At 37.3% G+C, this 23,460-nt stretch overlaps 1 protein-coding gene across 1 annotated transcript in view; it reads left to right on the top strand.

Annotated features, from left to right (window-relative positions):
• LOC104850657 overlaps nt 1-23,460 on the top strand; it is a 264,398-nt gene that overhangs the window by 211,837 nt on the left and 29,101 nt on the right. Inside the window, exons 87-102 of the mRNA XM_033764494.1 lie at nt 1,531-1,685; nt 1,821-1,905; nt 2,789-2,845; nt 3,994-4,118; nt 4,938-5,026; nt 5,995-6,044; nt 9,955-10,122; nt 11,627-11,782; nt 13,037-13,288; nt 16,212-16,366; nt 17,713-17,881; nt 18,410-18,506; nt 18,947-19,059; nt 19,657-19,782; nt 21,083-21,211; nt 22,859-22,966. Coding sequence (XP_033620385.1) covers nt 1,531-1,685; nt 1,821-1,905; nt 2,789-2,845; nt 3,994-4,118; nt 4,938-5,026; nt 5,995-6,044; nt 9,955-10,122; nt 11,627-11,782; nt 13,037-13,288; nt 16,212-16,366; nt 17,713-17,881; nt 18,410-18,506; nt 18,947-19,059; nt 19,657-19,782; nt 21,083-21,211; nt 22,859-22,966 — 2,034 coding nt within the window. The remainder of the gene's footprint in view (nt 1-1,530; nt 1,686-1,820; nt 1,906-2,788; nt 2,846-3,993; nt 4,119-4,937; nt 5,027-5,994; nt 6,045-9,954; nt 10,123-11,626; nt 11,783-13,036; nt 13,289-16,211; nt 16,367-17,712; nt 17,882-18,409; nt 18,507-18,946; nt 19,060-19,656; nt 19,783-21,082; nt 21,212-22,858; nt 22,967-23,460) is intronic.

The following is a 23,460-nucleotide window of genomic DNA, read 5'->3' as shown; positions in this document are numbered from 1 at the left end:
TCATGGAGAGATGGCTTAAAGACTTGCATGGAAAAAACATTCAGCTTGTGTAGGTGGCAAGGTTAAAAAGTTCTAGTTTTTTTTCTTCCAAACTAGCTCTTTCTGAAAGAATTATAACAAGAACCACATATGTCAGTTCAAATTTAAATTTAGAAAATAAAATGAAATACAGTACTTTTAAATATAGTTTGTGTAACTTAGTTTATCCATAATATTATAATTTCATCCTGTATAAACATGGACTATTAATGAGCTATTTTATTTTTCATTCTTTCTATGAAGTCTTCAAAAAATCAGTATGAACTTTACAATTTCAGCACATCTCTAAATTTTGAATTTACAGGAGTTAAAGAAATGTAATGCTATCAAAATAATGACATTTGATGGGACTAATATTTTACATCAATTCAGTCATAATATATATAAATTAATCACAAACCAATAAAGTTAGAAGTTTAGTCCCTCAGTCTTACTAACACTTTTCAAGTATCCAGTAATAGCTACATAGACTGTGACCACCACAGTGGACAGGGCAGCTATAGACTTTTTCAGTGGAGAACTACAGTGACAGATGCTGGGGGATATTGTTTTCTTCTGTTTCACCTCAGAAATATAATCCCTGAATTTGGGACATAGAATAAACCTATTTAGTGAGAGGATAGGTATTTAGGGACCAAAATAAAGGAATAAATTCAGACAATTTTCTTCAAAATTTAGTGCCAATAATATAGTCTAACTATGGCACGTGTGTCTTTGATGTTTTCCAAATAACAAAGAAAATAAGCAAAATGAGGGCAAACCATGGATAGAAAATTTCTGTCTCCTAGTTGTAAGAAAATTACATTTCTCTTCTAAAGGATTTAGATAAAATCTCATAAAACCTGTTACAATTACTTTATATATTTTATATTGCAGAAGAATAGAGGTCACTATCTTTGGGATAAAGAAAATAAATTGTGATACTGAAAATATTACAGAAGAAAATGTCTAGTTTCAACATGATGTAAATTTTTAAAATTGCAAGTTCACTAAACTGCATAGAAAGGAAAATATGAATCATGGTAGTAGGCAATGGTGGGTTATGAAAATGGATATGAAACATTTTTAGCAGTACAGCTAAGTTTAATGGAACTTATTAGTATCTTCCAAGTGAAACATTATGAAAATAGAGATTAAATAAATTGGGGTGGTTCTGGAAGGTACAGGGTCCACTATGGCCCCTTTATGTACATGCCAGCCCCTGGGGGACTTCTTTGTCATCCTAGGGCTGATGTAGTCTGTCCTCAGTAGATATGTGTTAAGTGAAAACTCTGCCACCTACGTGTGATTCTACATGGGGAAAGTCATGCAAGCTTTTATTTGGTTTCTCAGCTGTAAAATGAAAAAAGTAAGATCCTTTCAGTTGTAGAAATGCTATTGATGTTCTTGAGGTTAGAGAATATGGCTATTTCCTTTGGAAAATTTCTTATCATCAGAGTACTTTTAAACTATGATAAACAAGAAATAATAATTGCTTTCATTTACTTCTAGGACCAGGACCCGGCTGCCTTTGGTTTTGACTCTCTGCTGTTGAACTCCTCCAGACATTATCTGAATATTCGCTACACACTTCTTCCCTATCTCTACACCCTCTTCTACCGTGCTCACACCCTGGGGGAGACGGTAGCAAGGCCCTTGGTACATGAGTGAGTTTCCTGATCACCTTCAGAATGCAGTTTCACTCTATCTTGTTAGTGGTAACAAGGTCAGCTAGGACACACAGTGTGTTGTTGTCTTTTATTAGAAATATTACATTCCTCATACTGCTGTCTGTTTTCAAGGTTCTACCAGGACCCAATGACATGGGAGGTGCATGAGCAGTTCTTATGGGGGCCCGGACTCCTCATCACACCTGTTTTATATGAAGTATGTTTGTAATCTAAATAATAGAATGGTGTATTGTACTTTCCTCATGCCTTTATAGTTGAATAAGTTAGATTCTGAGTATCTATGATTACATTTAAATCTACAAATGAATATAAATGAGAGATCATGAAAGTTTAGAAATTAGAACAATAATAATTCTTGGTCCCGATGTTCCAGAAAATAAAACAATTTCCATGCTGTAAAATTGCCTCGAATCCTGAGTTCTTAGGCACATGGCGATGGCATTAATATGGCCTTTAAGTGCTTTGCTGTTTGTGTGCTGACCTTCTGTCTATGTTTACTTGTCCACATGGATTGTGCTCTGAGGGTTGTGTTGGAAAGAGGTTAGGTATGAAGAAGAGCAGGGAAGGAGGGTGAAGTCCATCTGTAAAGGACCACATGTATCCAATTTAAGAGTGATTTGTGGTAGCAAAGAGATGGGAAGTATGGAAGAAGGATCAGGATTATGTCAGCTTCTCAGCATGAAATATTGCCAGTGTATTCATGTTAAGGTCCTTTGAGCTGGTGTTTTTGGTAAGCTATCTGAGGACAGGTCCTGCTAACCAAGATGTAGTCCTGCTGGAAAACTCTCTGAGGTCTACGTGGCTCAGTCTTCCAATTGTCAGCTTGCATGATCCAGTATATGAAATCCCTGCATTTCTCCTAGAATATTTAGGAGCATTAAAGCAAAACAAATTTAATATCTAGGGACAGATTTGCTTTGAAAAACTTCTCAACCTCTCTAAATTTCTGTATTTCCATGAGTAGAATTGGATAACTCCAGCTCTGTCTTGGAATTGTTCAGAGGACCATATATGGTGAAGGTATTCTATACACTGAAAAGGGGAATGCTAATATATACATATTGCTTTTGTCTCCTCAGGGTGTGGACCACGTGAAAGCATACATACCTGATGCCATCTGGTATGACTATGAGACAGTAAGTGAGGTGGCCCCAGCTCTCTCAGAGCTCTGTTTCTAGCAGAGGGCAATTATAAACCAGCGTTGGGAACCTGGGATAGGATAATACTACACAATTTCATATTTAGTTAATTGTGGGTACTTTGCTGTGAGCTGTCTTAATACATTGGAAGAGTATAACAAAATAACTTACACTAGGTAATCAGTAAACCACAGAAGTTTACTGTGAATAGTTCTGGAAGTTGGAAAGTCTAAGGTCTAGGCACTGGAAAATTCAGGGTGTGGTAAAGGCTCACTCTGCTTAATCAATGGCAGCTTCTTGCTGAGCTTTCATGATTTAATCAATTATCCAAACCCTATCTGGTAGTTTCATCACAGCTGGGCATTAGGTTCCAACCAATGAATTTTAAGGAGGCATCAACATTTAGGCTGTAGTAGAAGACCTTTCCAAATATACAATGAAATGACCAAATATCTGGAATATGTTTGTGAAAATTTGCTATATCTACCTGGTTAGTGTTTAGCTATTATCACTAGTTGTTGGCCTTTATGATAACAGAGAATTCAAGGTCAGTTGTGGAAATAGTGTGTTAGATTTCTGTTACTATAGCAAGCATCTTTGATGATCAACTTATAAAGAGAAAAGGTTTATTTGGCATCACAGTTTGGGAGGTTCCAGTCCTTAATGGAGTGGCCTCATTGCTTTGGGCCTAATGAAGTACATCATGGCAGGAGAGTATGGTGGAGTAAAAACATTCACCTCATTGCTGAGGAGCAGTGGGGAGAAAAGAGAAAGGAGAGCTGGTAGTCCCACAGTCCCCATGGCGGGCTTACTCCCAATGACCTAAAATTTCCCATTAGTCCCCACCTCTTCAGGTTTCTACCACCTCCCAAAAGCATGAAGCTAGAGACCAAACCATTAGCACATGGGCCTTCAGGGGGCACTGAAGATCCAAACAGTATCACAGAGGGTGGTTTAAAGTAAAGAAAGAGAGTGGTTGGAGTTTCAGCTCTGCCCTCTACCACCTATGTGCCTTGAAGAAGTCACTTCACTTGGGGATCTTCAGTCTCCTGTTCTTTAAGATGAGGCAGCTAAACTAGATGATTTCTAGGGACTTCCAAGCCCACACCGTCACTTATCTGCTCTTTCTCCCTTTTGCTGATTAGGGAGTGGCTGTCCAGTGGAGGAAACAGTTTGTGGATATGCTGCTCCCTGATGACAGGATAGGGCTCCACCTTCGAGGGGGCTACATATTCCCTACCCAGCAGCCAAACACAACAACAGAGACCAGGTAAGCTCCTGTTTGTTTTAACTCTGGTGCTCTACTGTGCAGGGGATGGTGGGGGAGGCAAGTAAGACCAAAACTAAATGGGCTAAGGGGAAAACCTCCACTCAGCAATCTTCCTCTCCTTTCAGAATTGGTTAAGAGTTGATAGCTGAGTCATCTTCAAGCAGAGATAAAGGCAGCAGCAGTTCCTTTACATTTCCATCGTTCTTCACATTTGAATTAAATTAGATTATAGGATAGAGTAATCATCCATGAAAATTTCTGCGGCTAGAAATTCTTAGGTATATTCCTTAATACACGAGAGAATGCAAATTAAATGAGAGACAGCAATTATATGTGAAAACCAATGTAGTTTGGAGTTTAAGAGCTCAGCTTCTGGACACAACTGGAGTTTAAACTCCAGGTTTACAGTATACCAGACAGATTAACTTACTTTGCTATGCTTTTTGCCTAGTATTAGTAAACTAGGGAGGATGCTAATCTGATTTTTAAGCATTATTATGAGGGATAAATGAATGAATATAAATAATAACCTATATGTATGTATGTAGTATGTAGGATACTTAGAGGAGTATTTAGTACATAGTAAGCACCCAAAAATATTCATTACAATAATCATACCCAGATTTCATCAGGAACTACCTCTCTACTAAACTCTGCTATCTGTCTATACACAACTCTCGTGTTTCCACACAGCATTGCCACCTATTCAGTCTCTGAGGGAGATTCTGGGAGGATCAGTCCATGGGATATCAAGAGGGATGATTTCACATGCTTCTGTGTGTTCCTTCATTCTCTGAAACTGGGAATTTCTCTTCTCAGCCGGAAAAATTCTCTGGGACTCATTGTTGCCTTGGACTATAAGAGAGAAGCAAAGGGAGAGCTGTACTGGGATGATGGTGTGGCTAAAGGTACACTTTCTCAAGGGGCCATGGCTGCCAGTGAGGCGCTATCACTGTTAACACATCATTTATTTCTGTAACTTAAAATTGGCAAGTCAAAGGTTATTCTGAAAGTTTCTTAAGTGCAATGCATTAAAATAGACCTCAAATGTGAAGCTTATATGATACCAACACTACCAAATCCAACAGCCATTGCTGCATTTGGCTTACTTATTCTCTCCTCTGAATATCATTATTAAGACAAAGCAATGCATTTTGTAAATAGCTTTGTAAAAGTACCATTTCAGAGACAATTTGAAAGTAGAGTTTGTGTAGTGTGTGTTTTTTTTTTTCACTGTAGTGATTTCATATGAAAGCATTATATAAGCTTATGGTTTGTCATTATATAAAAATCCTGCTCTGGACAGAATTAGATGATGAGCAAAATAAAAGATAAATAATAGAAAGTAAAGAGACATAGGTCTTTCTCAAATGGTAAGGGGATCAAGAGGTGGAGGGGAGGGAGAAGAGGGAAATGAGATGAAAAAAATTAAGATGTGTTATGAATATGTTTCAACTTCACACAAGGAATGTAAACATGTACTGTGAACATGTATTAATAAAATAAATAAAAATGAAAAGGAATTAGAATTTATTAATATTTATTTGGTGTTTATGATTACATTTGTACAAGGGATATAAAGTTGAAAGTGGCATAAATGGTGCTTTTGAGGAACCCATCAATGGTCTACTACAGAAGATATAATCTGCCTGTAGATAGCTAGAGTGCAAGACAAAATGTTTAAAATGCCAGAAAAATGGTAATTCAAAGAGGCCCAAGTGTTTACAGAAAGTACTCCCTGAAAATTTTGTCAGGTAATGAAAAGGGCAGGTCTCGGATGAGCAGAATTAGATGCAAAAGTGATCTGGAGGAAAAGGATGACTCTCTAGATCCTCAGCTTACTGTAATAATGGATGCACACATCTTTCTCTTTCAGATGCTGTGGCTGAAAAGAAGTATATTCTGTATGATTTCTCTGTTTCTTCTGTAAGTACTGCTTTCAAGGAACATACATCTTACATTCTTTATTGTGATTGCCTTTTATGTTTTTGTTTTTGTATAGATGTGTGTTCATATGAAATAGGAACCGTGCTTGATTTTGATGGTCCCAGAGAGGATTCTAGTTAACATGAAAGTGTTTAATAAGTTATCAGATGTATGAGTTCTATGCTGAAATTGTTTTTTGTTCCCGGGAAAAAAGTCACTGCCTTTAAACTTTATCTCATGACTTTTGACTTTCATAATATGTCATTGAGGAGTGCAAGTATGGGGTGTGAGTGTGGGTGAGGAGTGAAGTATCTTTTCTCTTTTTCTATTAGTACACATGTTTGTGAACATAAAGATTATATTAATTGTGGATAGGTAGTACATGTATATGACACAACTTAATTCTTTTTATGTCCTCTATCTCTCTCATCCATCTCTTGGTCCCTTTCCCATTTGCAAAACATCTATCTCCCTGTTTTCTTTCATCTAGCTTTTATTTTCTCTTTTTATTTATTTATACTTTGGACTTCTCATATAAGAGAAGCGACATGATGTTTAAGCTTGTATGTCTGATTTATTTCTCTTGGCATTATGGTTTCAAGGTGCATCTACTTTCCTACAAATCTATCCTTCTTTGTGGCAGAGTAGAACCCCATTGTGTATAAATATTTACAGCTGAGTAGTATTTCATTATATATTACACTTTCTTTATCCATTCATCTGTTTATGGACATACATGCTGCTTCCATGATTTAGCTATTATAAATTTTGCTGCTATAAACATGGATATGCATATATCATTGTAATATGATTTCTTTAACTCTTCTGGGAAGATATCTAGAAGGGGAATAGCTGGGTTCAGTAGAATCTCTATTTTTCATTTGTTGAGGAATCTCTATACTGAATCCACAGTTGTTGTACAAGTTTACATTTCCACCAACAAGAGTAATACAAATTAAAACAACACTATGATTCCATCTCACTCCAGAAAGAATGGCAGTCATTAATAAATCAAATAACATCAAATGCTGGTGGGGCCATGAAGTATCCCTATGAGGTTCATTTCCCCCTTCTAGTCCCTAGAACTTGTCTTTGGGCACAGGAATCACATGGTAGCTTTGAAAAATTGGAAGATACAGAGGATCATTTACTTCATTTCTGTTTCCCAAGGGACCAAGAATAGCACAAGGGTTCAGGACTAGCAGAAAATGGGAGAATTCTAATTTGCTTTTCTTAGAAATCTGGTTATGTATGGGCAGAATATATTTTGCAGATTGTTATCCCTTATTTCTATTTTTTTCTGATAAATTATTTCTCTAAACTTCTATTTTGGAAGTAATTAATGATCTCTGTACTGCTGTAACAAATAACGAGTTCCCACATGTGCTTTATACAGATTCTCCTAATGATAACAACTTATAGGAATGAAGTACAATTTCACAGCCAGGATATTGCAACAGATTTATGAAGATGTAGAACATCTCTATCACCACAGAGACCCTTCCTATTGTACTTGTACCAGCTTGCCTCCTGTCTCAGTCTTTTCCTAAGCTCCTGGCAACCACTAAACTGTTCTCCTCCTCCTTAATTCTATCCTTCTAAGAATGCTTATATAAATGGAATCATGTGACTTTTTATTCAGTGTAATTCCCTCCGAATTCTACAAAGTTGTTGTATTTTAATTCTTTTTATTTTTAAAAAGCATTTCAAGGTATATGTATATCACCTTTTGTTCAGCATTCATTTGATCGAGGGATTTTGGGCTTTTTCTAGTCATGGACTTTTCTAATTAAAATTAAAATGTTATGAACAACTCAGGTACAGATTTTGGTATGAATATAAGTTTTCACTTCTGTGGTATAAGCACCCAGGTGTCTAGTTGCTGGTCTTACATTAGTGCATGCTTAGTTTTATTAGAAACTTGAAAATTATTGGCCAGAATGGCTGTACTCACGTTTCCATTTGGAAAATGTGGGTGATCTAGTTTCTCTGCTCCATCTCCAGCATTAGATGTTGTCGCTTCTTTCCATCATACCCATTCTGATAAGTGTGCGATGATATCTCACTGTAGCATTAGTTTATGTTTCTTCAGTGTCTCATGATGCTGGAAAACTTTGCATGGGATATTTACCATTTGCATTTGTTTTATCTGTTCAACTATTTCACCATTTTCTAGTTGGATTATTTGGCTTAATTTTTTCTTAACCGTTTAGTTTTGAAAGTTCTTGTACATTTTCAATACTAGTATTCTGTTGAATATGTGGTTTGCAAATTTTTTTCCATCTCTAGGCTTCTATTTTCATTCTCTTGACAATGTCTTTCAATATTAATAAATCTTAATGGGTATAATTTATCATTATTATATTTTATGGATCATGCTTCTTGTTATATCTAAGAACTCTTGGCTCTAGAGCCTTAATATTTTCTGTTTTTTCTAAAAATGTCTCAGTCCCCCTTTTCCATTTAATTCTGTGATTATTTTGAGTTGATTTATATCTAAGGTGTGAGATTTATGTTGAAGCTCCATTTTTTACTTATACACAGCCCTTGCTCTATCCCTTTGTTGAAGTGACTCTTCTTTCTTCATTGTATTACTTTGGCCCCTCTGCCAAGTATTTTGGGGGGCATATTTGGGTGGAAGTGCTAGCCTTTCTACTCGCTGAAGAGTTCCTTTTTCCCTAGTTCACTTCTACCTTCATCTTTGCCTAGCTCAGCTTTATCCCTTTTTAACTCTGGTTCCTTAAATAATTTTAACAGAATCTTCATCTGAAAAGTGGGGATAATTATGTTTTAACCTCACAATCTGCTGGGAGATTTGAATGAGATAATACCTGGAAAATACTTAGCACAATGCCTGAAACACGGTGGGCATATGTAAATTTTAGCTTTTACCTTTACTAACAAAATAAAAGTTATTTGAGGACTTTGTGTCTGAGGTGTGATCAAAACATGGTGAATGTTTAAAAATTTTAAAAATTAATACAGTAAAAGACACATTGCCATTAATCTCCCTCAAAATAACTCCCCTTTGCTTTGAACACACATTTTATCATTTTGCCACTTTCTGAAGCAGTTCTGGAAGTCTTGTTTCCTGAGAGTCTTTATAGCTACCTCTATATCCTGAATTGATTCAAAACATATACAGCAACTTATGTCAAATAAAAGCTACAGTTTGTCCTCATACACCTTATTCATTGGAACTGCCACTGTATGAGTCTTCCCCAAAATGACCTTGAAATATTCTGAAACTGATTCAGGGCATCAAGGCAGCCATGATAGCACAATTAATGACACACATGAAAGAGAATTCCCAGAACTGCTTCAGAAAATGGCTAGAAAAATGGGACAAATGTGTTTAAAATGAGAAATATTTGAGGGGAATTAGTGGCAATGTGTCATTTTGAATTATTTTTAGCATTCCCCCCTTTTTTTCCAGTACCAGTGATTGAACTCAGGACCTTATGGTTGCCAAGCAGGCATGGCACCATGGAGCCACATCCCTGGCCCTTGAATTATTTTTAAAAATGTAAACATTCATTGTATTTTGCGATGACACCTTGTGCATTGTCTGTCTTTATCTTTGTGTGTTGGTGGGTCACTGAGTGTACTTCTGTTTGCTTTCTAAATACCTTTTATATCCATTTGAAACTCCTATAATGTCAGTGTCATATTATCTGAGCAATAGAATACAGTAAAGAACCAGTGAACCAAGGTAAACATGTAACATTACTAAAAGCTTTAGGATGTTAAGAGCCTGAGTCAAGGGCCTGTTTTCCCTGACAACCACCTGGCAACATTTAGAACCACAGAGAAAAAGAAAAACCTTCAGATCTCCGAAAGAAAGACATTGTATGTGATATCGTATGTGATGTGCCTGATCTCTAAACTGATTTCCTTCTTTATTTTTTAGAACCGTCTACAAGCAAAGATTAAAAATAATAATTACATGGACCCCAACAACCTCATGTTTACAAATATCAGAATCTTTGGAATGGACAAGGAGCCAACTAACTTTGCTGTTTTTTCTAACAATGTTCCCACCCCCATTTCAAGCGCTGTCTATGATACTTCAATACAGGTGAGGGATTCTTTCATTATGTAGGGCCCTTGCAGAAAGCTGTGGCTTGAGATTTTAACAGGATACCTTCCTTGTTCTTTTGACTTTAGGCAGACACAGGGATAACTAGCTTGTTAGGAGAGCCACCATATCACAGGAAGGTAGCAGGGCAACCTGCGTATGCAAATACAGTCCCTTCCACTTGTGTGTGTTAGGGCTCTAAAGAAGATAGAGTTAGGACTTTAAAAGAAGAGACAGTGCCATTTTAAAAATACACAGGATGATCTCACAAGTAACATAGAGAAAACACTGGTCCATGTATTGGCCTACCTCTGGAGAGTATTTACACTGTTTCTGTCAACCATTCTGTTACTGGAACAAAATATTTGACATTACAACTTAGAGAAGAAGATGTTTCTTTGGCTAATGGTTTCAGAGGGGTCAGTCCATGGTTAGAAAGCTAAGGCAGAAGTGGCATGGTGGAAGGGCCTGGAAGAGGGAAACTCCTGAACTCATGGCAGTCCACGGTGAGAAAGCAAGAGTCAGAGCAAGAGATATACCCTCCAAAGTCATGGTTCAATGGCCCCTCAGCCAGGCCCCTACTAACAATACATGCAGGTATGAACTCGTTGATGAAGCAATCTATTGATGACTGTTAGCATCCCCACAATAAAAATCACCATCACACAGCCCCACCTCTCTATAAGTGATACTTGGGGAACATTTTTAGTCTAAGCCATAGCATACACACCTATTCCTACATTGAAGTTAAAGACTCTGAGACACAGTTGATATTTTTTCTTAGTATTCAAACTATTTTTATACCATTACAGAAAATGATAGTGAGAGAAAACACAAGGGATGATCTTGTTTTGGTTTTACTGAGTTATTTTGACAAAAGATTATGATGGTTAGTTGACTCTTCATATGCTGGGAAGGTTATTATATTTTAGGCCTGTGATCTTCCATTTTGAAAATAAATATAGTGCAGGATAAGGGCTTGGTTTCTAGGATTAGGCAGAATAAGGTTTTAGACCTAGCTGTACTATCTTCAGCTGTGATATCTTGGATGAGGTATTAAATCTTTCTGGACCTCAGTTTTCTGATTGTAAGATGGAGTCAGCTGTAATATTCACAGAATGTGGTCACTTTACAGGATTGCTGGAGACAATGCTTATAGACTGCTTATCACAGTATTTGGCTCATATTAATGCTCATAAGGTTTGTCTCTTCCTATTATTACCATCACTATTCAAATGAATAAGCATCACACCACAAGAACAAGTCTAAAAATGACAGTTGCATCTATGATCTGCACTCCTTACCATGGTGCAAGCACTTCTCATTCCTTACATCCACAATGACTCCATGAAGTAAAAAGATAAGGAACAGGTTAGTTCCAAATATTTCACAGTGGTATTGGAGCAAGAAATAGGTCCTAAATTTTTGGGATCCAGATCATCAGGTGAGCGCTTTACTCTTACTTAGCTAATTTGTCACAAGCATCTCCTTTCTCTTTCCCTAGGTGGTGACCATCACTGATCTCAAGGGACTGGTCATGGGACAAGAATTCTCAATTGAATGGAATCTCCCAGTCAGCGATCTAGAGAAGTTTAACTGCTACCCAGAGGATCCTTTTGCTTCTGAGGAGAGCTGTAGGCAGCGGGGGTGCCTTTGGGAGGTAATGATTAGGAACAGGAACCAGACTGAGTTATTAAAATTGCCTCATAAGTACCTAGGAAACTAGGAAACACTTCTGAAATGTTGATGGCTTGAAGTGTATCACAACAGTTTGCTAATATGCATCTTGTCAACTCTGCAGAATGGGTAATCATTATTTCTGTCAGGTAGTCTGAGTCAGAAGAAATTCATGTCTCTCCAGCCACATCATTCCAAATCCTACTAGACATAATAGCACACATTTGGTATGCACTGTTTCGGGTATTTTAAGTGAATTTGTTTTTCATCTATCTATTGGAGAGCCCAAACAGGAGAGGTGAGATAAGGCTGGCCCTCTCCTTTTGAGAAATATAGAGAATGAAAGCCAGGAAAATGTAGTGATTCTCTTAAGACTGGATCAGGTGCAATAAGGACTATGAGAGCAGGACCCTCCTGAGGGAAGGTCTCAGGATCCAGGTTAGAATGCCTGCTGCTCTGTCACTGTTCACTCATTACGTGTGTGGTCTTAAGGCTGGCCCTCTCCTTTTGAGAAATATAGAGAATGAAAGCCAGGAAAATGTAGTGATTCTCTTAAGACTGGATCAGGTGCAATAAGGACTATGAGAGCAGGACCCTCCTGAGGGAAGGTCTCAGGATCCAGGTTAGAATGCCTGCTGCTCTGTCACTGTTCACTCATTACAGGTGTGTGGTCTCTGTGTGTGTGTGTGTGTGTGTGTGTGTGTGTGTGTGTGATTTCTAGGGATGTTGTAACAAAGTACCCACAAACTGAAAGGCTTAGAACAATAAAAATTTTTCTTTACACTTCTGAAATCTAGAAGTTTAAGATCAAGTTTCCATTTGAGGACTGTGAGCAAGATTCTTTCCCGTTGTTTACACCCAACTTCTGGAGGTGTGCTGGCAATGTTTGGTATATGCTAGCTTGTACCTGCATCACTCTGATCTCCACCTTTATGATCACATGGTGTCCTTCTGTGTGTGATTACCCTTATGTTCAAATTTCTTCTCCTATGAAGGTTACCAGTCATATTGCATTAGAGCCCATCATAAAAACGTCATCCTAACACAATCATTTATTATGATCCTATGTCCAACCAGTCACATTTACATATTAAGGCTTAAGACTTTGAGAGGGGAACACAGTGCAACTCACAACAGTGAAAAGCTTTTTAAGATTAAGTCTGTGTTAACCAGCTTCTTCAGTAATTAGAGTCTCACTGGTTTCTGAGCTAACCAAAGATTTCTCCTGTTGTTTCAGCACACGACTACTCCTGGTGTGCCCACCTGTTTCTATGACACCATTCCTCGCTATGCTGCCAGTAACATCCAGTACCTGCCCATGGGCATCACCACTGACCTGGTCTTCCTAGAGACCCTGGCATCTGCACGAGCAGCAGCAGCTCCACTGTCACCGGCAGCAGCCTCTGTTGTTTCTAATTCTCTCTCTGGAGAGATCAATTCCCTCAAACTGAGTGTGGTCTACCACACAGAGAACATGCTGCAGGTCAAGGTAATTCCCATACTGTGGGGTCTGATTCTCAGAATGGAGCTTCTACCTCACTGCTCCAACTCTGTACAGATGGAAGTCAGTGAAAGACCTTTAGTTCAAATCCCTCATTTACACCTGCAGAAGCTGAGGCCTAGAGGAAGTAAAGGTCAGAAAGTTAGTGGATGTGATTTTAGATCCATCAGGACTGTGAATTTTCTATAACTGTGAATACTCTTTTAAAAATCAGCCTATGTGGTAAACACATAGGAAAAGCATTGGATGACTTCCAACATTTCTAGCTATTCTCTAATAGTAGATTTCAAAACTGTTTTACCCCTTCTGTTATGGGTGTTGAATCCTGGTCTTCTGCATGCTAGGCAAATGCTCTGTCATTGAGCTATACAGCCCCAACCCATTGGCTTTCAAACTTACATATGCATCAGAATCACTTGCATCTTCTTAAAACTCAGACTGCAGGGCTTTGACCATTGTGTTGATTTGGGCTAGGCCACCCTGAAAATTTGCATTTCCAATGATGACCAGCCCACACTAACACAGTAGATCAAGGGGCCACGCTTTGAGATCCATTGCTCTGCTCTGTTAGAAATAACAGTACAATGTGAGTCATGTAAGTTCTGTAGCAGGAGTATTTTTCAAATGTATTTTAAAAAAAGCGAAATTAATGTCAGTAATATTTTATTTTTTATTTATTTTTTCTTTTTATTGAGTTTATTGGTACATTCTGGGTATTCAGTACAGTTACATTCATTACTGGGATCTTGTACTTTACATGACAGATCCTGATTCTCATTTTTTTTCCCCTGTCCCTGCCCTCCCTTCATCCCCTCCTCCCCTCCCCATTTACAAACGCTTTATTTCCATTTTTTCATTTCTCATATTTTTTCTTTTCCCTTATTACCCTTCCCCTACCCTTCCCACTTTCCCTACACTTTTAACCCTTTTCTTCTTATTTCACATTGTTAATTATCTCATTAGGTTCTTGTGTACTATTATACTTCTTCACACCAGAGAAACTATTTGGTATTTACACATGTGTGACTTATTTATTTCACTTAGTAGTATATCCTCAATATATATCCATTTTCCTATGAATGACTCTAATTTCTCATTCTTTATGGCTGAGTAGTATTTCATTTTATAGAAAAACCACATATTCTTTATCCAGCTTCCAACTGATGGGCAAATGGGCTGTTTCCATGTTTTAGCTATTACAAACTGTGCTGCTATAAACATAGGTGTGCATATGTCACTGTGATACAATTCTTTTAATTGTTTTGGAAAGATACCCAGCAGAGATATGGCTGGGTCAAATGGAACCTGTAGTTCCAGCTCTTTGAGGTATCTCATATTGATTTCCACAGTGGTTGCACCAGTCTGCACTCCCACCAACAATGGAGAAGGGTTCCTTTTTCCCCACAACCCCGCCAACATTTGTTATTGTGTGATTTCTTGATAGCAGCCATTCTTTGTGGGGTGAGGTGGAACCTCAGTGTTGTTTTCATCTGCATCTCTCAAATGACCAGTGATGTGGAACATTTTTTTCATATATTTATTTGTATATTTACATGCACTAAATTAAAATCCAAGTGAATTAAAGATCTAAATATTAAAACAGAAACACCAAACTTGCTGGAAGATAAGTTAGGCAGAACTCTGGAAGACATTGGCATAGGCAAAGACTTTATGAACAAATCCTCAGTAGCACGGGAACTAGCAGAAAAAATCAACAACTGGGATCTCATCTTATTAAAAAGCTTCTGCACTGCTAAAGAAACCATCAACAGAACTAAGAGAAAATCTACAATGTGGGAAAAACTTTTTACCAGCTGCTCCTCAGACAAAGGAATATTATCTAGAATATATAAAGAACTCAAAACAATAAGCCCCCCCCAAATACAGACACAATTCAGAAATGGGCATCTGAAATGAACAGACATTTCTCAGACAAAGAAGCAAAAGTAATATTTTATTTGACAAATGTGCTACAATAAATTTTGTTTGAAATCCAAATTTAATTATGGACATAGTTCACAATTTTTAATTTTGCTATCTTTCAGATTTTCGTATGTATTTTGCACTTACAATGAATCTCAGTTTAGACTAGCACATGTATAGTGCTTACCCAAGTGGGGCTGGTGGCTTGGGAAGCTCTTCTCTGAACATTGCTTGTCATTCTTGAATGTATTGTGAATCACCTTCCTGCGAAAATGAATGTCTGGGTTAAGGGCTGGGCATTTGCATCTCTCACAAGATCCCAGGCAATGCTATTTCTTTTGAGTTGAGAAATTGAGATTGAAAAGCAGAGATCTAGTAAAATCTTCACCAGAGCACAAAATGTGGGCTAATAATAATAGTACAAAGAAGGGGATGGTCACTTGTGATGGGGATGCTACCTATCCATTTCTTATATTCACTTTTCTTGTTTTTTCTCCTGACTATCCTGTGGGGAAATTGGAATGAGTTGTGGGTACAAAAGAGGAGGTGTAGCAATAGAAAAGCTGGACATCTGGAAGCTCAAACAGTAAAGATGTCTCACTGTCCATGTGAAAGTTCACATGGTTCTATACATACACACACACACAAACAGATATTCACACATATGTTCTTATTCAGTTACATGCACATATGTATAGCACACATCCATAAACACACATTCAACCTACAAGATTATGCACACTTAAATCACAAATTCTTTATAAGACAGTCCCTCACTGGTTTCAAATGAGTACTACAGAGGCAGTTTTGAAGTCCAGGATCTGGCTCAGACACAGAGGAGTGGCAGGCCCCACACTACTTAGGGATTTCTGATGCCTCCTGATGTGCTTCAAACTAGTCAAAAAATAGGAACTATTTTTTAGAGACTAGCATGAGAAGTTTTGGGTCAATACTCTTATTAGAAAGGTTCCTTCTATCTCTTTGGCAGATCTATGATTCCACTAATAAAAGGTATGAGGTCCCAGTGCCTTTGAATACACCTCCCTCACCAGTGGACTCCCCTGAGAACTGCCTGTACGATGTCAGGATTCAGACCACTCCTTTTGGAATCCAGGTTCTTCGCAAAGGCTCCGGTACTGTGATGTAAGCATGGCTTGTATGTTTTTAATTAGAGTCAGAATATAACTGTACTAGTGAAATATTAATCTCAGAGATATCGCCTATATAATTACAGGTATTTCTTGAAGAGTACATCAGTTTCCCCTACTTCATTAGGGAATTTATTTTATATTAGTTATTAACTCAAAAATCAATCATAACATTGAGAAATGGGAAGAAAGGAGCTAAAGGTGTGGGGGAGGTGGGATGGGTAGGGGAAGGGTAAAAAGGGAAAAGAAAAAAATGTGAGATAATGAAAAGATGGAAATAAAGTGTAGATGGGGAGGGGAGTAGGGGGTGAAGGGTGGGCAGGGACAAGGGGAAAAAATGAGAACCAAGACCTGTCATGTAGAGGTACAAGATCCCAACAATAAATGTAACTGTACTGTATCCCTAAAATGTACCAATAAACTCAATTAAAGCTGAAAAAAAATCAGAGTTTTAAAAAAACTGTCTTGACTGCAGAGAAAAAAATACATGTTCTACTTGCTCTATCTGTTCTTGAAAACTCTTTTTAGTAAGTACAATAGATAAGATGTCTTTTATGTATTTTGCTTCGTTGAGAAATAATAACTGAAGAACAAGACAGGTGGACAGATATTAGTAAGGAGAGAAAAATGACTTCTTCCAGTCTTTGCTTCTACTGATACTGTAGACATGAAGCCTTTTTGTAACATTAAGCATGGGAAGAATGGTCAGTTACCATCTCCTGTCCCTCATTCTGCTGTTGAAGGTCTGGATTCTGCCTGGGGAGGCTCCCTATCCCATGGAGGTCATCACTTGTGGAGCCAGGGATTTAGCTAAGTGGTTCCACCACCTACCTTGCAATCCAAGTGCAAGGTCCTAAGTTCAGTCCCTGTGTACAAAAAAAAGAGGTTGTCACTTGTGTGTGCACATTTGTTTCCTCCTGTGTATGGCTTCTGAAATCAATTTTCTTTTCTGTTACCCTCTTCAAGAACTCTGACCAATCTGGAGAATTGTTTTTAAAATTTTCTATTGGAAAGCATGTTTTAGACCTCATTCATTTATCCACGTGTGTTCAAGCTGGTATTCCAGGCACTGAGAACCAAAAGTAAAGAGATGAATGAGACATAGTATTTGCCCACAATGAGTTCATGGCCCAGAAAAGGAGCTCACAGTCTGAAAAACCACAAAATAAAAAATGCAAGCGTTGCTCCATGGTACTGTGTCATAGCTTTTGTTATAGCCAGCATCATTCCATATGTTTGAACTTGCACCCACATGTTCAATAAGGCAGGCCTCCCAAGTATACTCTGTGTTTGTCTGGCTGGTGATTGCCAGCTCAGTGTGGGGGCTGCTTTGTGTTGCAGTTGGGATTCTCAGCTCCCTGGCTTCACCTTCAACGACATGCTCCTTTCCATTTCCACCCGCCTCCCCTCTCAGTATATCTATGGTTTTGGGGAAACTGAGCACACGACGTTCAGAAGAAACATGAGCTGGAACACATGGGGGATGTTTGCCCATGAAGAGCCACCAGGGGTAAGAATGGGAATAAAATTAACAATCAGTTTCTCCTATACAAATTTATATTATTTTGCCCACAAATGATGCCCTGTTCATCAGCTTTACCTAGTGTTGATAATTTTCACTCTCTCTTGTAAGAGGTCACATAGTATGCACTTTTGTCTATAAAAGATATAAATATGAAACTTCTCTTTAATATATTATGTGTCCTGAAGATTGCTAAGTAGCTAGGTACACATTTAATAAGATTTTTATTATTGTTCTTCAGAGGCTTATAGGCTAAGGGTGATAGGTGTGGAAACAATAGCAGTACAGTGTAACTGGTGCTCTGATCAAATTATGTAATAATAGAAAATGGAGTACAGAGGAAGAGATTGCAGCTTTCCCTGGGGGTGGAAGGGAAGACTAAAGAAGGCTCAAGTAAGAATGTGACATTGAGTTGCATCTTTAGTGTTGAGTATGAGTTTGCTGTCTGGGTAATGGTGTGGAAACAATTTACTAGGGTTTCACTTTGTTATTGCCTCCTTGACTTTCTGTTACCAGTACAAGAGGAATTCTTATGGTGTCCACCCCTACTACATGGCATTGGAAGAAGATGGCAGTGCCCATGGAGTGCTCCTGCTGAACAGCAATGCCATGGGTAGGACAGATGTGCATTCCCCATGCACTGCCACCAACAGTTGTGACTGCTCTATTGGGATCTGGAATATCATGAGAAATAAGTTCAAGGGTGAAAAATAGATAAATAAATCAACCTTCCATTCATTCATCCATTTATTACAATTTTATTAAGTGCTCTGAGTCATGTACTAAGTATAAAATTTTGAGTAACCATGGCCCTGATTTGACTGGGTCACTGTACCTCCATTTCACAGAGTGATATAAATTGTTGAGATGGCAAACTGTGCTTAGAATGCCTGAAAATCCATTTCTAATTTCACTGGGTGCGAAATGACTTATTAGAGGAGCCAGTTACTGAGGAATGAGAATAAAAATTGCAAATTTGAGGGCATATTTCATAGCAGAGTGACTTACAGCTTCATGGATTTTCCTCACCTATTTTGTTTTTTAATTTTATAGATGTGACACTCCAGCCCACTCCTGCCCTGACATACCGCACTATAGGAGGGATTTTGGACTTTTATATGGTTTTGGGACCAACTCCTGAGCTTGTAACTCAGCAGTACACTGAGGTTGGAAGCCATTTTATTAATTAATAAATCACTGAATTTTTTTTTTTTTTGTATTGTAACCATGTTCTTAGCATTAGGTACACCAATTTTTTTTTCTTTTTAGCCAGGAGTTTCCCTGCTCCATTATGTATTTCTTAAAGTCAGATTACAGTGTTTCAGGATGCTGAAGGCACATCAGTGCCCCATGTGTCTCTTGACTGCTTGCTGGAACACTCATCTAAGAATTTCTAATTGTTAGCAACACTTTGAGTCCTTGGGTTTCCTAGAGTGATGGCTGTAGAATTCAGGGTAACTTTAATAGTAATACTTCTATCAGTCTACATCTCCATAATGTTCTCATTTATTTGACTTTCTTACTTTTCTGGAGTAGGGCCTCAGAGATCAGAGAGTACTCAGTAGAAATGTTCCAGATGCTTCAATTATAAGCCAATCACCTTTTCTTCCCTGAGTTTACTTGGTTTCATTTTCTTCACTCCTGAAAAAGTTTTAAACAATGTGTGATATTTGTACATATTTATGAAGTATGGTATGATGATTTGGTACATGTGCACAATGTATAATGACCAAATCAGAGTAATTAACATTTTTCTATTCTAGTTGATTGGTCGACCAGCAATGATTCCATACTGGGCCTTGGGATTCCAGCTGAGTCGCCGTGGATACCAGAGTGATTCTGAAATCTCCAGTTTGTATGATGCAATGGTAGCAGCCCAGATTCCCTATGTATGAAACTCAGCTTTCATATCCTCACTCAAGTTCTGCTTTCTAGTTATCAGAATTTGTATTTTATATTGAAAAAAGATCTATAGAAATTACTGTTGTGACTACTGTAGTATAAAAATATGTACCTGTGGAGCTAGTCATGTGTAGATTGCTTTTTAACATTACTACAGATCAAGGTTCAAAACTAAGAGTTGTATAGACCCTTCAGTGGTTGGCAAAAAGAGGATATAGGCACTCACTGCCTCTTACTGGGAAATTCTGCAGTAGCCACAGCTGGGCTCAAGGAAGGATATAAAGTGACAATGTGAACAAAAAAAACACTTAGAAAGAAACCTTCATCTTCTCTAACACACATACCCACATACGCTTGTATGCCATCCAGTTCCCCAGGAAAGCACTGAGAAGTATCATCAGTGGTTGTCAACAGGCAGAATTAAATAGCATGCTCCTTCTCTCCTTATAATTAGTGATTCATCACTCATTCTTCTTTCAAGCTTTCACTTCAGCTCCTGAGACTGTGCGGGATAGTTAATGATTAGAAGGTAAAAACAAGGTGCTATGATCTCATCAAAGATAATTTTTGATACATGCATCAGTTTATATATATATACATATATATATATATTATGCTTATTAAGCAGAAATAAGAAGATTAGAAGAAAAATCCATAGATCTATCTTATTAAAGCAATTTATGCAAATAATCTTCTAGTTAATCCTTGCTAAATGTTTGGCTTATGCACAAATCGCCCTTTTGCCAAACAAGTTTTACCTAGAGTCCAAGGCAGTATGAGTGATTATTAACTTCAGCCTAAACAGAAGTGTTTTTAAATTTTTTACCCTAATATTAATTCCATTCTCTACCATTCAGCAAACATGGATTGAGTGCAGAAACCTGGCTTGGTACTGTACTCACAGATAATTATTTATATATTCTAGAAAGCTCTAAAATAATATAGTTCTAAAATGAATACATCCAGTAAGGTAGTATAGTGGGAAATCTAGATATACAATCTTGTGTTTGTTTCTTAAGAAAGTCTCACTTTCTATGCTTGAATATATCAACTAGTAGTTTGACAGGCTTACTGAATTTGAGATTTGAAGAGTAAGAAAGTTATGAATTAACAAATGAAAAGGGGAGAGTTCCAGGTAGGTAAACAGAAAGAAGAATGGGGACAGAAATCAGAAAGTAGTTTTAATCAGCAGGGTATACAGCAGGTTCTGGAGTATGGCAGAGCAGTTAGTATTCCCTTTAGGTACTGCTGCAGGGTCCTGGGGATCTTGATTGCTCCTTCCTGTAGGACGTTCAACATGTAGACATCGATTATATGGACCGGAAGCTGGACTTCACCCTCAGCCCCAACTTTCAAAATCTTGGTCTCGTGGTTGAGCAAATGAAGAAAAATGGCACAAGATTTATTCTCATTTTGGTAGGTATTGAGACTGATTAGATGCCGTTTTCAGTTTCTATATTCATCATTCAAAAAAAAAAAACAAGGAAAGAAACTAGATGAAGGGTACAGGAAAGATTTTTGTACATTTCTGGCAATTTCTTGTGAATCTGTAGTTATTTTTTAAGTTGGAAAAAAGCAAATAACAAGTAAAAATGGCTTTTAAGAGACAATGCTTTCTGATACTATATTTTTCATAGCTAAGTGTTACAGGAATATAATTCACTAGTACTGTTAGTAGAGCGAAAAGAATTGTGAGCAGAAACACTGAATATATATAAAAAAGTGTCTCACTGATGCAAATTATGCCTTACAAAGAACAGCTACATCTTTACTCTCATCTTTCCTCAAGAGGTTCAAAATCTCTTAGGTTATATCATCACTCAGCAATGGTGAACCCCAGAGGACTAATTTCTCATTTGCTATGCTTATAAACAACTGAGTTAGGATCCAGAATACCAACTTATTATTTTGTATTAAAATCTATATCTTAGTAAATATGGAAGTAGTCACTGGAAAATATTTTCCCTCTTCCAAAATTAGAGCATGAATTTTATTTGTTCATTAATTCAAATATCATCACTCAGCAATGGTGAACCCCAGAGGACTAATTTCTCATTTGCTATGCTTATAAACAACTGAGTTAGGATCCAGAATACCAACTTATTATTTTGTATTAAAATCTATATCTTAGTAAATATGGAAGTAGTCACTGGAAAATATTTTCCCTCTTCCAAAATTAGAGCATGAATTTTATTTGTTCATTAATTCAAAGATTTACTAATACTGATTATTTGAAAATCTCTGTCCTAGAACTTGTGTGTGTGTGTGTGTGTGTGTGAGTGTGTGTGTATTTTAAATTATTGAGTAAGCCAATGTCTTCTTTTCTGAAAAGACATTTATTCTAGAGGATCAAGACAGCTAATAACTTCAGATAGTGATGTTTTATATGACAATTGTGTAGTAGCATAGCATTATAGAGGGAAATTAGGGCAGATATAAGATGGGGTGAACCAAGTAGGCCCTTTTAGATGAGCAACCTGGACAAATAATAAAATAAAAAAGTTACATTTTCTTAAGGACTATTGCTATTTTGCTCTGGAGATGCAATAAATATGCTCTCCCTGCTTGAAGACAATGTCTCATTAAACTTGTTTAGCTCTAGGGGTTGTTTTTGAACATTAGTATTTTTTTCTCAAGAAATTTGTGGAGAAACATCAATATATTATTTTGCCACCCATTCTCTCCTTTTAAATGGATTTCTAAGTTACAGGGAGAATCACTCATGTCATGTCATATTTCAATTGCTATAGGAGTTTTTCCATTTCATTAGTTAAACTCTGGGTGGGTACTTTCTATAATATAGAAAGACTCCTTTATTTTTTTTCAGAATCTCAGTGCCTTTGAAAAAGATTGTGCTTCATAATGGTTATGTATCTTATTTTGAATATCAATAGCAACTTTCCATTTCAATTGGTTTTGGTAATATATCCTGTAGGTGTAAGTCAAATTATCCATGGGTATTTCTTTATTTCTGTACTATGAATTATCAAATTTCTTGAGAGTAATATCCTTCGAGATGTTCTAAATCCTATCATGTTCTCTGTTTGAAACCATTCACTGTAGGACCCAGCCATTTCTGGAAATGAGACACATTATCTCACATTCACCAGAGGACAGAAAGACAACGTGTTCATTGAATGGCCGGACACCAATGATGTTGTCTGGGGAAAGGTAAGGCTTGAGGAAAGTGTCTATAATAAATCAAAATCTACACCAAAAGAGATTTTTAATAAATCTTGGAAGATATGAAGAGCACTTAATAAATTATGAGAGTAAAAATGTATCTGATACTAATTAGCTCAATAAATACTAATAAGACCAAGATCTAATTTTCTAAAATATTGAGTGTGAAGTTATGGTCTGAAAAATATTCTGATGACTTCACTATGTATTCTAGCTGGCCATTTAACAAACATGAAAAACCTCTTAGAGAGTGACTATGAAATCTGTGTTTCCCAGACACCTAAATTTAAAACAAATATTTCCCCTTGATCTATAATGAGTAGTCAACCTCTTATCTAAATGAGCCACTAAGTCTTATAGATCTCCTTTCTCTTGTCTCCTTGGATTCATCCATCTGCATCCACATGTGTCTGACTGGTAGCAGTAGTATTTGAGGTAGATTTCTTCACCACAGATGATATTATCTCTTAGCCTGGATTCAA

Source organism: Fukomys damarensis, unplaced genomic scaffold, assembly GCF_012274545.1.
Source record: "Fukomys damarensis isolate Sample0158 unplaced genomic scaffold, DMR_v1.0_HiC HiC_scaffold_16, whole genome shotgun sequence".
Classification (NCBI taxonomy): Eukaryota; Metazoa; Chordata; class Mammalia; order Rodentia; family Bathyergidae; genus Fukomys; species Fukomys damarensis.
This window is presented reverse-complemented; position numbering and strand designations above follow the sequence as displayed.